We start from the raw sequence: 15,242 nt of genomic DNA, 5'->3' as shown, positions 1-15,242 counted from the left end.
GTCGACCCACTACAGCGTTCCTTTAAGGAGAAACGTGTTAACTCGGTAAATGTCCTACAGGGAGAATTAAAGCTGCTCAACGCAGCTTCAGATTACCCGTAAAAGTACAGGATGCATGGATGGATAGATGGATGGATGGATAGATAGATAGACAGATAGATGGAGTGGTAGAAAGATAGAGATGACAGATTGATAGGTAATAGAAAGATACATAGATACACTGATGGACGATAGATGATAATAGATACATAGATGATCGATACAAAGAGATCCGATAAATTGATAGATAATAGATACATAAATACACAGATGATGTAGATAACAGGTAGTAGATACAGATAGATGATCAATGGATAAAGAAATAGGTAAATACATAGATGATAAGTAGATACATAGATCGATAAATAATATATAAAAACATACAGAGATTAAGATGTACATAGATGATAGATACATAATAGATGATGGCTAATCAATACATGAATAGAATATAAAAAAGAATATATACATATATAGGATATAAAAGTGTATATATATATGTATGTGAATAGAATCAATTCCATCCAGGTAAAGGATTACAAAGGTTACTATGTATGTAATAATTGGCCACTGATGTAATTATCAGCTCCTACACTGGCCCATAAACCCCGATCCTGGCATCCCCGGTGTTGTGCACGAGACATGACCTTCCCGATGTCACCTACCCTCCAGTCACAGCCTCATCTCCACAAAGACCCAGCCAGGATCCTCTTGGAAGGAAAAGCCCCAAGCAGACTCATCAAGTACTATCTCCCAGAAAACCCACCGTCCAAGGGGAAATGCAGGGACTTCCCTGGTGGCGCAGTGGTTAAGAACCCGCCTGCCAGGGCACGGGACACGGGTTCCAGCCCTGGGCCCAGAAAATCCCACACGCCTCGGAGCAACTAGGCCTGTGTGCCACAACTACTGAACCTGCGCTCTAGAGCCCAAGAGCCACAACTACTGAGCCCGCGTGCTGCAACTACTGAAGCCCCCATGCCCAGAGCCCGTGCTCTGCAACAAGAGAAGCCACCGCAATGAGAAGCTCCCGCACCGCCACGAAGAGCAGCCCCCACTCTCCACAACTAGAGAAAGCTCGCATGCAGGAACAAAGACCCACCACAGCCAAAAATAAATACGTAAATAAATAAATAAATGCAAAACACGTTTGCTGTCAACCCCATGTGACTAAAAACTCTCTGGAAAAGTCCTCTTTCAAGGACATCTGCAGAGACCACAGGGTTCCATCCCTCTAGCAGAGGAAGCAATGCTCGTCTCCCTGAGGAAACACTTCCTGAGGAACCTGCCCCTGCCTTGTGTCATCTGCCACCTACTAAAAGCACATCCCATCTGGTCTCCCATCACCCAAAAAACTGAGTGAGTTGAGGTCAGTCAAGGCGAACAAACTGGGCTCAAAACGAGAGGTTCGTAAAGCGTCCCAACCTTGCTTTAGGCCAGAGGTCAAACTGAACACATCTAAGAGAGCGCCCAGAAAACCAGTGGAAACAACCCCAACAAAGAGGCCACGCGGAGCCCCCAGACTTGGAGTCACAATCTCGGAAGCCGGGAGGCACCCAGGCAGCCCCGGGGACCTGGAGACCACCGCCCAGGAGGGCCCCGCGTCTGCAGGTCTGGCCCACAGGCCGGGTCTAGGCCAGGGCTGCAGGCCAGGAACCCGGGTCTGCAGAGAGGAAGGGGGAGCCTGAAGGGTCAGGATGTTGACTTGAGCACGACACGGCGGGGCTGGAGGAGATACTGCAGCCACCCGAGGGCAAGCCGAAGCTGCCTTCCACTTGCAGGGGCCACAAGGGACACGGCCACCAAAGCTCAGAAGGAGGTGGCCAAGGGCCCCCAGCACGTAGAAAGAAGACCCCAAAGGCCAGGCATGGGTCTGTGAGCCATGAGAGGCACAGAACGGCTTGTGTTTCCAGACAGAGCTGCAAGCCCAGTCCCAGGGCCAGAACAGCTGTGACACATCCAACACTGTCTTAATTCAGTACAATTTATCAGATGGGGACCCAAGGGGCTGCACGTTCCCAAGGAAAAGAATTCTAGTTATGTGACCAGGATTAGTCCAGACGGCACCCGGAACCCAGAAAAATGAGCTGTCAGGGCGAGGGCCGCAGGGGTTTCAGAAGCCTGTGGAGGGCCCCACGCCTTCTCGGCGGGTCAGGCCCTGCTCAGAGGGTAGCCGAGACCCGGGTCTCCCCCCAAACCTGCACACTGCAACACCTGCCTCCCCAAGCCGGGATGGGGATGAGAGCGGAACTCTGAAAGTACCCTGTGTTGCAGGCGGGGTGCAGTTCCCAATATCACGTGCGAATCCGAGGACAGAATTACGGAAGAAATGAGTCCTGAAACTCAGAGATGGGAGGTGCAGGCAGAGGCCAGGAATGAGGTCCGTCTTACAGTATCTGTGTAAAAATGAGCAGCAATAGGGAATGCCCTGGTGGTCCAGTGGTTAGGAATCCACGCTTCCACTGCAGGGGGGCCTGGGTTTGATCCGTGGTTGGGGAACTAAGATCCCACAAGCTACGTGCGTGCCCCCAAAAATAATAACAAGCAGAAATCGATGATAAACTGGGTTTTGGAGACAGCCAGTGCTGGCTGTTGGTGGAAGCTCTAAGGCGCCTGCCTCATTGCGGGTCTGATACCTCCTCAGCGTCTGGCTTTCCTGGAATGAACACAAGCAGAGGAAGAATCATCAGAGTAGCCCCAAAGACCCCCCCCCGCCCCCCGCCCCAGGTGAGGAGTCACAAGACGGATCGCACACGCCGGGCGAGGCCACCTCTGCAGGGGACACACTTTCACTCTGCAGCCAGAGCCTGGACTTGGTCCCTGACCGGTGACTCTGTAACCAACCGAGACCCTACGGGGCCTTCCCAGAGCAGACCCCTCCCCCGTAGCTTCTGCCGTAGCGCCTCCTCTCTGAAGTGCCCGGATAACAGAATCTGATGCGCCTTTCCCGAGTTGTTTGGCAGATGCTAAAAGTCCCATCCAGTGGAAGAAATCATCTGTTTGATGAGCACGTGCCCGTAGCCCCCAGGCCCCCTGGAGCTGAAGGATGGATAATACGGACCCCTGTGATCCCGCCCCATGACCTCACCATCAACCAAATCAGAGAGCTGCGCACAAGCCGATCAGGTGCACGGGGACCCCCGCCTCCTGCACCTGGCCTTTAAGAATGCTTTGCTGAAAGCAATCTTGAGAAGGAAAAATGGAGTTGGTGGAATCAGGCTTCCTGACTTCAAACTATACTACAAGGCCATAGTGATCAAGACAGTATGGTACTGGCACAAAAATAGAAAGGAAGATCAATGGAACAGAATAGAGAACTCAGAAGTAAGCCCAAACACATATGGGCACCTTATCTTTGACAAAGGAGGCACGAGTATACAATGGAAAAAAGACAGCCTCTTCAATAAGTGGTGCTGGGAAAATTGGACAGCAACATGTAAAAGAATGAAGTTAGAACACTTCCTAACACCATACACAAAAATAAACTCCAAATGGATTAAAGACCTACATATAAGGCCAGACACTATCAAACTCCTAGAGGAAAACATAGGCAGAACACTCTTTGACATACATCAAAGCAACATCCTTTTTGACCCACCTCCTAGAATCATGGAAATAAAATCAAGAATAAACGAATGGGACCTCATGAAACTTAAAAGCTTTTGCACAGCAAAAGAAACCATAAACAAGACTAAAAGGCAACCCTCAGAATGGGAAAAAATAATTGCCTATGAAACAACGGACAAAGGATTAACCTCCAAAATATACAAGCAGCTCATGCAGCTTCATACCAAAAAAGCAAATAACCCAATCCACAAATGGGCAGAAGACCTAAATAGACATTTCTCCAAAGAAGACATACAGATGGCCAACACACACATGAAAAGATGCTCAACATCACTCATCATCAGAGAAATGCAAGTCAAAGCCACAATGAGGTATCACCTCACACCAATCAGAATGGCCATCATCACAAAGTCTGGAAACAACAAATGTTGGAGAGGGTGTGGAGAAAAGGGAACTCTCCTGCACTGTTGGTGGGAATGTAAGTTGGTACAGCCACTATGGAAAACAATTTGGAGGTTCCTTAAAAAACTACAAATAGAACTACCATATGATCCAGTCATCCCACTCCTGGGCATATACCCAAAGAAAACCATAATCCCAAAAGAAACTTGTACCATCATGTTTATTGCAGCACTATTTACAATAGCCAGGACATGGAAGCAACCTAAATGCCCATCAACAAATGAATGGCTACAGAAGATGTGGCATATATATACAATGGAATATTACTCAGCTATAAAAAGGGATGAGATGGAGCTATATGTAATGAGGTGGATAGAACTACAATCTGTCATACAGAGTGAAGTAAGTCAGAAAGAGAAAGACAAATATTGTATGCTAACTCACATATACAGAATCTAAAAATGGTACTGATGAACTCAGTGACAAGAACAGGGAAGCAGATACAGGGAATGGACTGGAGAACTCGAGGTATGGGAGGGGGCGGGGGGTGAAGGGGAAACTGAGAAGAAGCGGGAGAGTAGTACAGACATATATATACTACCAACTGTAAAATAGTCAGTGGGAAGTTGTTGTATAACAAAGGGAGTCCAACTCGAGGATGGAAGATGCCTTAGAGGACTGGGGCGGGGAGGGTGGGGGGGAATCGAGGGGGGGGCGTCGGGGAGGGGAGGGAATATGGGGATGTGTGTATAAAAACAGTTGATTGAACCTGGTGTACCCCCAAAAAAAAAAAATTAAAATTAAAAAAAAAAAAAAAAAAAAAAAAAAAGAATGCTTTGCTGAAACCCATCAGGGAGTTTGGGTGTTTCAAGCACAAGCTGCCCATTCTGCCTGCCTGGCGCCCTGCAATAAACGCTGTACTTTCCTTCACCATGACCTGGGGTCAATATATGGCTTTAGCATGCACAGGTGAGCAGACTCAAGTTTGGTTCAGTAACAGTTCCAGCAGCGTTGTCCAGAACAACAGGAAAGGAAAGCTCTCCCCTCCCTCGGAAAGACTCTGGCCAGAGAACATAGAGCGGGTGAGCTTGGGTCAGCGAGGAGGAAGGGACCCCGGCCTGAACTCGAATCAGAACTCGAATGGCTTGGGCTCATCCCAGAGGCCTTTTGGCGGAGCTGCTCCTGGAAGCCGCAGACGCCCCCAGCCAGACTGTGAAACTTCAACACAGAGGACAGAACGACAGCCAGAGACGGGAGGCCGCACGGACTCGGAAACGGGATGTCAGCTGTTTCTCCAACCAGGCGCGCTGTGTGGATGCAGAGTTGGTCCCAGAAAGAAGGAAAATGGTGAAACAAAACAAAACAGAAACAAACAAACAAACAATCAAACAAACCAAACCTCCCAGGACTGCGTCGTCCTGGACCCCGGGCCAAGGTTGGGTGGCCGCAGTTCTTGGGAAGACCCACAGCTAAGGGTGGCGTTTATATCTGTCAATGAATTTTATGTTTCTCAACAGTGGAAACACAATCAAAAGAAAAAGAATACGCTCCTACACCACTGGTGGGAATGGAAGCTGGTGCAGCCACTGTGGAGAACAGGATGGAGGTTCCTCAAAAAACTATAACTAGAGCTACCATATGACCCAGTAATCCCACTCCTGGGCATATGCCCTGGGAAAACCGTAATTTGAAAAGATACATGCACCCCTATAGTCATAGCAGCACTATTTACAATAGTCAAGACATGGAAACAACCTAGATGCCCATTGGCAGAGGAATGGATAAAGAAGATGGGGTACATACACACAATGGAATATTACTCAGTCGTAAAAAGGAATGAAATAACGCCATTTGCAGCAACTTGGACAGACCTGGAGATGATCAGACTAAGTGAAGTCAGACAGAGATAAATACTATATGATATCACTTATATGTGGACTCTAAAATATGATATAAATGAACTTATTTACAAAACAGATCGCAGACACAGAAAACAAACTTACGTTACCAAAGGGGGAAGTAGGGGAGAGATAAATTAGTAAGTTGAGGTCAGCAGATACAAACTAGTATACATAAAAACATAATCAACAAGATCCTACTGTATAGCACAAGGAACTATGTTCAGTATCTTATAATGACCTATAATGGAACACCATCTGAAAAAAAAGAAAAATCTCTGCAGAGCTGTGGGCTCTGCTCTGGAGAGCATCTCAACCCAGAGAGAGAGAGATATATACAGAGAGAGAGAGAGATGTATAACTGAATCAGAAAACAGAGAAAGATATCGCATTTGATTGTATTCAAAGAATTACACATAAATAATGTGCATACACATACAATGGAATATCACTCAGCCGTCAAAAAGAATGAAATCCTGCCATCTGCAACACCATGGATGGACCTGGAGGCCATTAGGCCTAGTGAAATAAGTCAGACAGAGAAAGACAAACGCTGCATGTTTTCACGTATATGGAATCTAAAAAACTAAAACTAGTGAATATACCATAAAACAAACAGACTCATGGATCTAGAAAACAAACGAGTGGTTCTCAGTGGTAGTGGGGGGGGGGGGGCAGTAAGAGTCCAAACTATTATGTATAAAATAAATTAGCTGCAAGGATACGTTGTACAGCAGAGGGCATAGAGCCAACATCTTGTAATAACTTCAAGGACTGTACCCTTTAAAAACTGTGAACCACTGTACTATACACCTGTAACACATGATATTGTACAGCAACTACATCTCAATTAAAAAAAAAAAGAATAAAGTCAAAAGAGAGAAAAGGACAGGAACATCTCCTAACACAGAAAAGACGGAATTCAAAGATGACACGCGGCGTCCACAGGGCTTTACGGGCACACGGCCCATCTGAAAAGAACCGCAAAGCCTCAGATACGGACTCTGCTCTCAGCACGCGGACTGCTTGGTGTCACTCGGACACAAAATGACACCGGCAGGGTTCGAGGGAGCGTTGATTCCCCACCAAGACTCCAAACCCGAAAGCCCCCCTCAAGTAAGCCCCCAAGGGAAGAGCGGGGAGAGAAACTGGACGAGAGACGAGAAGACGGTCCTCCAGGGAAGGCTGAGGGACAGTCCCCGTTTTGTGTTCAAAGACTGGCCACGTTGAGAGGCTACAGCACCCAGCTCAGCACTGCTGGGACCCCGCCGTTCCCGGCCGGGGGCACTCGGACAACCCCCCCCTCCCCAGATCAACACGATGTGACCAAAACACAGGTCTGGACCCAGAGCCCTTGCACGCAAGGCTTGGAGGCGCCCGGGGGCCGTGCAAACGTCCTCTGCCCCTTCGCTGGAAACAAACAATGAAACCCTTCATCTCTCCTTCTCTCCAGCTGGTTTTCCCATGCTCCTTGGAGCTGCTATGAAAACAGTTAAATGAGGCACTTGTGCAGAAAAGAAAAAAATAGAACAGCTGAGAATCATGACTTCATAGCAAGATCCGAGCAGGAAACACACCATTTTGAGGAAGCAGAGAAGTGGGACTTTTACGGCAAGATCTGAGCGTGAAACACACAGTATTTTGAGGAAGCAGACTCCTGGGTCGACCCAGGGAAAAGACACGTCCGCGACGGTCAGGGGCTGTGCTGTTTTTGCGAGAAATTCTCGATGCCAGCCGTGGTACTTAATCGAAGACATTTATGGATACATTCCACTTAATTCTCGAGCGAAGGAGAAAAGGCTGGAAGTAGCAGGTTACCATGACTGAAGGCTGGCCCACTGAAACTCAAAATGTTTGTGCAGCGAAAGTAAATGTTTCCATCTCCCTTCCCGTGCCCCCAGGGAGAGAGGCTTCCGCGATACCCACAGAGAGGAAAAGAGGACAGACGCTGACCTCCCCGAGGGTCTGTTTCGGGGGTACCTTGTTTTCTTGAAAGGGAGGGAGCGGGGAGATAGGAGTCGACAGAAAAAACCCAGATGCCCCAATGATACACACGGTCCGAGGCCACCACTCAAAAAGGCTCAGGTTTATAAAACCAGGCTCCTCTTCCTACTCCCCGAGGAGGCTTCCCCGGCTGGCAGCTTTATTCACACGAACACATTCTGGTGCCAAAACATCCAGAAGCGGATCACTCCCTTGATCATTTCCAGAGACCCCAGCACAAAGCGCAGAGGCCTTATTTCTTCTGCACGGCCTGGGAGAGGCTCTTTACACACACAGAAGATAAAAACCCTTCACCGTGGCCAGAGGGTTTCCTGCAAGTGCTAGGCGTCACGGACGCACCTCAGACAGATACGTGAGGAGTCTGTTGATTTCTGGGGTTTCTTGAACAAGAGTCCGATTTGAAAGCGTTGAGAAAGTACAAGCAGGAGGAGGGGACCCAACCTGGCAACCCAAGGGCTTAGGGAAAAAAAAAAAATGTGAGACACGCAGAGAGGCAGCTGGCTGGAAGAACACGCGTTTTTCTTGAGTTACGGAAAGCCAAGATTTTAAGAAACGTGAGGGGGCTGGAGGCACGGCGGCCAAACACAGCCCAGGAGAGGGATGCACATCTCCCCGGCTACTTTTCCAGCCGGGGAGCGGAGCCTGAGACAGCCATGCTGTTGCCTTCCTTCCAAGACACAGCACAGGTAGAGAGGCTTTCTGTGACACCTGGCTTCCCAGAAACACTCTCGGCAGGTGACATCAAGATAAAACACTGCCCTGGCCAGCGTCACAGGAAGTCCTCAACCGTGCACCTGGAGAAGTTCCCTCCTTAGGCCTCTGGGATGGGGCCTGATGTTGGGGTCCAGGCAAAACACTGACCAGCGCTGCGATGGGTCATTTGTAAACCATGTACCTCCCGATATAACATTCATCCTGACTTGGGTGGTCTTAAGGTGGGAATCAGAGACAGGGGTGGTGCCTCTTGTGTGTTTGTTTTTAGTTGCTGTCGTTTGGCCTTGCTGTACAGCATGCGGGATCCTAGCTCCCCGACCAGGGATCGAACCCGTGCGCCCTGCATTGGGAGCTCGGAGTCTTCGCCACTGGACCACCAGGGACGTCCGGGGGTGTGCCTCTAAAAGGAAGGCAATTAGTTTAAAAACAAAAAAATACAGCTCTAAGCGTCAGAAACTGCCTTCCTGTTCCCCCAGTGGCTGAAGTGACCCCAAAACCCCCAAAGATAAAATGATTCCTGATGGCATTTTTAACTCAATGCTCCCCCCACCCCCGTGCCATGGTGTTGAGTTTAAAACAAAGAATTCCAGAGCCCTTTCCGGTAGTGAAATCTAAATCAACCCTCTAGAGCTGGCTGTGGGCACAATAGGGTCCTTTGTATTTATTTATTTGTTTATTTAATTTTTGGCTGCGTTGGGTCTTTGTTGCAGTGCAAGGGCTTCTTATTGCAGAGCACGGGCTCTAGGCACAGGGGCTTCCGTAGTTGCAGCCCATGGGCTCAGCAGTTGTGGCACATGGGCTCAGTAGCTGTGGCTCATGGGCTCAGTAGCTGTGGCTTGCGGGCTCTAGAGCACAGGCTCAGTAGTTGTGGGGCATGGGCTTAGCTGCTCCGCGGCACGTGGGATCTTCCCAGCCCAGGGATGGAACCCATGTCCCCTGAATTGGCAGGCGGATTCTTAACCACTGCACCACCAGGGAAGCCCGGGTCCTTGGTATTTAAAAAGCAGGGTTTCCAAGGAGTGGGGACCTCCTTCTCTACGTTCTTCCCAAGAAGCATGACTGTGGGGAAACCCAACCTTTGAAGCATCTGACTCACAAAAAAACTCAAGACCCATGAGCTAGGGAGCCTGTGAGGACCATGAACTCGGGCAAGCGGAGAAGAAAGACTGACTCCTGGCAGAAAACACACCACAGGCAACACTTCTGTTCTGTTTTTTTATAAGCAGTTGCATTGAGGGCTCAAAGTTAACATGTTCCACCAAACGTAAAACATAAAACTGGTGTCTGTTGAAAACAAGGCGTCTGGCTAACGCGTGTCCCCAGCGGCAAGGTACCCACGTGAATGACAGTGTAAACACGTTCCTTGACCAAGCCACGGCAAACATTCATGGATGGCGGGGGGGGGGGGCAGGGATGGACACAGAGCAGGTTTCATCCTTAGCTGCCCGTTGGTTTTTTCTCTGATTCACCCCAAACTCTCCCTCGTGGAGAGCAATGAACGCTGCCGGTATGGAATTATCTGGAAGGTAAAACATCCCTGCCGGCCGTGCTGTTTCTGTCGGGGAGTTTAGCATCTGCCATCCTAGACAGCATACATCTGGAGGGTCTAGAAGTCATTTCTTTCCCTTTTGCTGGCATGCAAAGGACACCCACAGAGGAAATGTGGGAAGACATTCTGGAACCTTTTTGAAGAGAAAAGTGGGACCGGGGGGCTCAAGACCTCTCGGATCAAGAGCCTCGCTGATTGATCCCACGTTGCTTTTAACACGTGGGATCAATCAGCGAGGCTCTTGATCCTAGAGGTCTTGAGTCCCCCGGTCCCATCTTTCTCTTCAGTCTGTGTCTGTGTGTTCTTCAAGCTTGCGGCACCCGTCACTCACCTCGAGTCGCCGAGTTGATCTCGGCAAGTGGCGCCCAACGTGGGGCTCGAAAGGCTTGAGTGACGAAGGTTCACGGAAAGTGAAATTGATGAAAGTAAAGAATTGGGAAGTGCCGTGAAGCCCCCAAGAGGAGAGTAAGAGGCCTCTGAAAAAATCCTGCCAGTAAGTAAATCTCTTGGGTAGTCTGTGTTCGGGGTAAAATATGGGAAATAAAAGTTTAGATTAATATCGACCAGATGTATGCCTGTTACGGCAGCTCCTAAGGGCAGGTGGAGTAAAAAGCAAGTGAAGGTCTTGTAAAAAGCAAGTGAAGGTCGATTGTTAGAAATTCTGTAAATAATTGAGAGAATATTGTATGTGGTTTCCTTCTTTAGGCTAACACTGGGTTTATGTACTTAGGGATAAGGTTTGGAACGAACTTAAAAAACTGTATTCTAAAGGGACTCCCGTACCAGGTTCTGTTTGGTCAAATGTGGTCTCTGATTAAGTCAGTATTAGAGCCTCTATTAGCGCCTCTATGGGCTCCTGAAGGCTTAAATGATAGCTTTGATGAAGAAGCCCGACCGTCAGAGGACCGATGGGCATGTGCGGTGCCAAACAAAACTGAAAAACAAAAGGGAATACAAATGGCTGAGGGATTAAGACCCTCGGCTCCCTCACTTGTGGAGGAGGGCAAACTTCCTATACTGCCCCCTCCTCCACCCTCTTTAATGCCGCCTGGGGGAGCTTATGCCTTTCCTGTGTCTATAGGACACTCAGTTTTATCACCCTTACAGAAGGGCATTTTACAGGCTAGACAAGAGGGAGATCTGGAAGCTATGCAAATGGCATTTCCAGTAACTATTCATGAAAGGGTGGCACCTGGAGTGGATCCTAATAATCCCAGTGGAATTTATGAGGCAGTACATGAGCCGATACCCTTCAAAATATTGAAAGAATTAAAACAAGCAGTACAAAATTATGGAGTAAATTCTCCATTCACCATAGGTATCATACAGGGAGTAGCCGAAGGCTCTCGTTTGATTCCAGCTGATTGGGCAACGTTGGCTCGTGCAGTACTAGCCCCGGGAGAATTTTTACAATTCAAAACCTGGTGGTGTGATCATGCTGAAACTATGGCAAACCAGAATCGAGCAAGGCAGATTCCTATCTCCTTGGATCAATTGATAGGTAGTGGAAATTGGGGCAGAATTCAAGACCAGATTCTGATGGAAGATCAGGCCATAGAACAGGTGAGACGTTGTTGTTTAAGAGCCTGGGAGAAAATAGAAGCTAAAGGGCAAGCTCCTGTCTCTTTTCAAAAGATCATGCAGGGGGCAAAAGAGCCCTATACTGAATTTATTGCCAGATTACAGGAGACTATCAAGCGGCAGATCACTAATGCTGAGGCTGCTGATACTATTTTGCAATTATTGGCCTTTGAGAATGCGAATACAGATTGTAAGAAGGCCATTGGACCTATGAAAGGAAAGGGAACATTAAATGATTATATTAGAGTGTGTCAGGGAGTGGGAACTGAGAGCTTTAAAGCAACAATGATGGCACAAGCTATGGCTGGACTGAAAATAAATAACCAATTTCCAGGGAAATGCTTTAACTGTGGTAAACAAGGACATACAAAGAAACGATGTAGGAAGAGAGTGGATAGAAGGGCTGTTAATTTTCAAGATAATGTAATCAAAGGGCAAAAACAGCCTGGACTTTGTCCAAGATGTGGAAAAGGATTTCACTGGTCAAGCCAGTGTAAATCTAACTTCCATAAGGATGGAATCCCCTTGTCGGGAAACTATCAATGGGGCTCACTCCTAGCCCCGCAACCAAAGGGAGCCTATCAGATCTAGAAACAGACAGAAGTGGCCCAATACTCCGCAGTGCCATGGAATTATCACCAGCCACAGCAGGCAGCGCAGCCTTAGACCTTCCTTGTGCAGAATCTATTATTATACTGCCTGGAGAAACTCCAACATTGGTCAGGACAGGAATTACTGGACCTTTGCCAAAAGAAACCGTTGGCTTAATACTAGGAAGGTCTGGTTTAACATCAAAAGGAATTAGAATTCATTCTGGAGTGATTGATAATGATTATACTGGAGAAAGTAAAGTGATGATATCAACTTCGGTTCCATGGAAAGCCCATCCAGGTGATAGAATAGCACAGTTGCTTATTCTGCCATATTATAAGATTGGCAATAGTACAAAAGTAAGGAGAACGAAAGGCTTTGGAAGCACAGGAGAGACTGGAGTTTTCCTCTCTGAAAAAATTTTAGAAACACGCCCAACGTGCTCAGTAACTATAAATGGAAAAGCTTTTAGAGGATTAATAGACACAGGTGCTGATGTTTCAATTATAAGCAGTAATCATTGGCCTTCTCACTGGCCTACTTGTCCCGCAGACATTACAGTGGTAGGTTTAGGTAGAGCTCATGGCTTGCAGCAAAGTGCTAAAATATTGCCTTGTATTGGCCCAGATGGGCAGCCAGCCCACTTACAACCCTATATAGCAGACCTTCCAATTAATTTATGGGGAAGGGATTTATTGCAACAATGGAAGGCTGAAATCCACATTCCAACGATAGATACTTATAGTATGCAAAGTCAAGAAATGCTAATAAATCAAGGATATCAGCCAGGGTTAGGTCTTGGTAAATATCATCAAGGGAAACTATTTCCCATTCCAGCTGAAGGTAATGCAAATAGAGAAGGTCTTGGATATCAGTCTTTTCACTAGTGGCCACTGTTCGTAAAAGCTTACTGCTTCCCCCAGCACCAATCTCACTGACCTGGAAAACTGATACACCTGTATGGGTTGAGCAGTGGCCTTTAACCATAGAAAAGTTAGAAGCTCTAACAGAATTAGTGACTGAACAGTTAGAAAAAGGACATATTGAAGAATCTTTTAGCCCATGGAACTCTCCAGTATTTCCAATAAAGAAAAAAACTGGTAAATGGCGTTTATTAACAGATCTCAGAGCAGTCAATGCAGTTATACAACCAATGGGGACCTTACAACCAGGCCTCCCATCACCTAATATGATCCCTGCTAATTGGCCTTTAATAGTTATTGATCTGAAAGACTGCTTTTTCACCATTCCATTACATCCCAAAGATAAAGAAAAATTTGCTTTTTCTGTGCCTGCACTAAATAATAAAGAACCTCGAAAAAGGTTTCAATGGAAGGTGTTACCTCAAGGCATGTTGAATAGCCCTACTATTTGCCAGAATTTTGTTGCTAAAGCCCTTGAACCAGTACGACTAGAATTTCCTAATTGTTATCTTATCCATTACATGGATGATATCTTGTGTGCTGCTCCTAATCAAGATTTGCTTACTTCTGCGTATATTAGCATGCAGCTTTGCCTTGATAGAGCAGGACTTAAAATAGCTCCAGAAAAGGTACAAATGCATAGCCCATATCAATATTTGGGCACAATAGTTGATAGAACAACTATTAGACCACAAAAGGTGGAACTGAGGTCAGATCAAATCCAAACTCTTAATGATTTGCAAAAACTCCTAGGAGATATTAATTGGCTTCGCCCATGCATAGGGATCCCCACCTATGCATTGTCTAACCTATTTGCTTTGTTAAAAGGGGATTCAAAATTAAATAGTCCAAGAACTTTAACATCAGCTGCTTTAGAGGAACTAAAACTTGTAGAAAATAAAATTCATTCTTCTCAATTACAGAGAGTAACTGTTAATCAGCCATTGCAATTAATTATATTACCTTCTCCTCATTCACCTATGGGGATATTAATGCAAAATGAAGGAATTGTGGAATGGTTGTTTTTAGCAAATACTATGGTAAAATCCTTGTCACCTTATTTAGAATTATTAACTCAGTTGGTTCTGAAGGGAAGAACTCGAAGTAAGCATTTAATTGGAACTGACCCTTCACATATAATTATTAATTTAACTACTAAAGAAATTCAGGCTTGTTTTCAAAATTGTGTAAGTTGGCAAATTGCCTTTGCTGATTATATTGGAAAAATTGATAATCACTATCCGAAAAATCCCATTTTGCAGTTTCTTAAGAGAACTCAATGGATTCTACCTCGAATAACAAAATCTGATCCTATACCAGATGCTTCTATAATTTTTACTGATGGCTCTAGTAAGGGCCGAGTGGGATATACGGGATTTAAAACACGACAAATCCCTGTCCCTCACTTTTCAGCTCAGCAAGCAGAATTATATGCAGTTATCTGCGCAAGACATACCTCAGGCCGTTAATATTTTATCTGATTCTGCCTATGTGGTTCAAGCCACTAATATGATAGAAACTGCTACTATCAAGCAGTCTATTCCACAGCCTCTTTATGATCTTTTTCTATTACTTCAACGAGTTGTCCATTCTAGAAACGCTCCTTTTTATATTACCCATATTCGGGCCCATACTACTTTGCCTGGGCCTCTGGCAACAGGTAACAGAGCTGCTGATAGACTTGTTGCACCCGTATTGGATGAAGCTCAACATTTCCACCAATTAACTCATGTAAATGCTAAAGGCTTAAAAATGAAGTTTGATATTACATGGAATCAAGCCAAAGATATATTAAGAACGTGTCCATCATGCCAAATTATTAATAATCCTCAGCAATCTGAACCTGGTGTAAACCCACGGGGCTTGCGCCCTAATTCTTTATGGCAAATGGATGTTACTCACATCTCATCCTTTGGTAAGCTCTCCTATGTGCATGTAACCATTGATACATTTTCTCAATTTATATGGGCTACTGCC

The 15,242-nt window shown here is 46.4% G+C and overlaps 1 protein-coding gene across 2 annotated transcripts in view; it reads right to left on the bottom strand.

Moving 5' to 3' along the window:
- The window catches only part of DHRSX (dehydrogenase/reductase X-linked), a 200,409-nt gene that overhangs the window by 171,284 nt on the left and 13,883 nt on the right, over window positions 1-15,242 (bottom strand). Inside the window, exon 1 of one of the 2 annotated variants that reach the window (XM_057717845.1) lies at window positions 8,803-9,332. The exons of the other annotated variant lie outside the window; for it this stretch is intronic. Within the exon in view, the coding sequence (XP_057573828.1) occupies window positions 8,803-8,821 (19 nt within the window). The 5' untranslated portion in view covers window positions 8,822-9,332. Of the gene's footprint in view, window positions 1-8,802; window positions 9,333-15,242 lie in introns of those variants that run through there. 2 annotated transcript variants of the gene reach the window in all.

The sequence above is a fragment of the Hippopotamus amphibius genome, chromosome X (assembly GCF_030028045.1).
Source record: "Hippopotamus amphibius kiboko isolate mHipAmp2 chromosome X, mHipAmp2.hap2, whole genome shotgun sequence".
NCBI lineage: Eukaryota > Metazoa > Chordata > Mammalia > Artiodactyla > Hippopotamidae > Hippopotamus > Hippopotamus amphibius.
The sequence above is the reverse complement of the archived record's forward strand: the minus strand, read 5'-3'. Positions and strand labels throughout refer to the sequence as shown.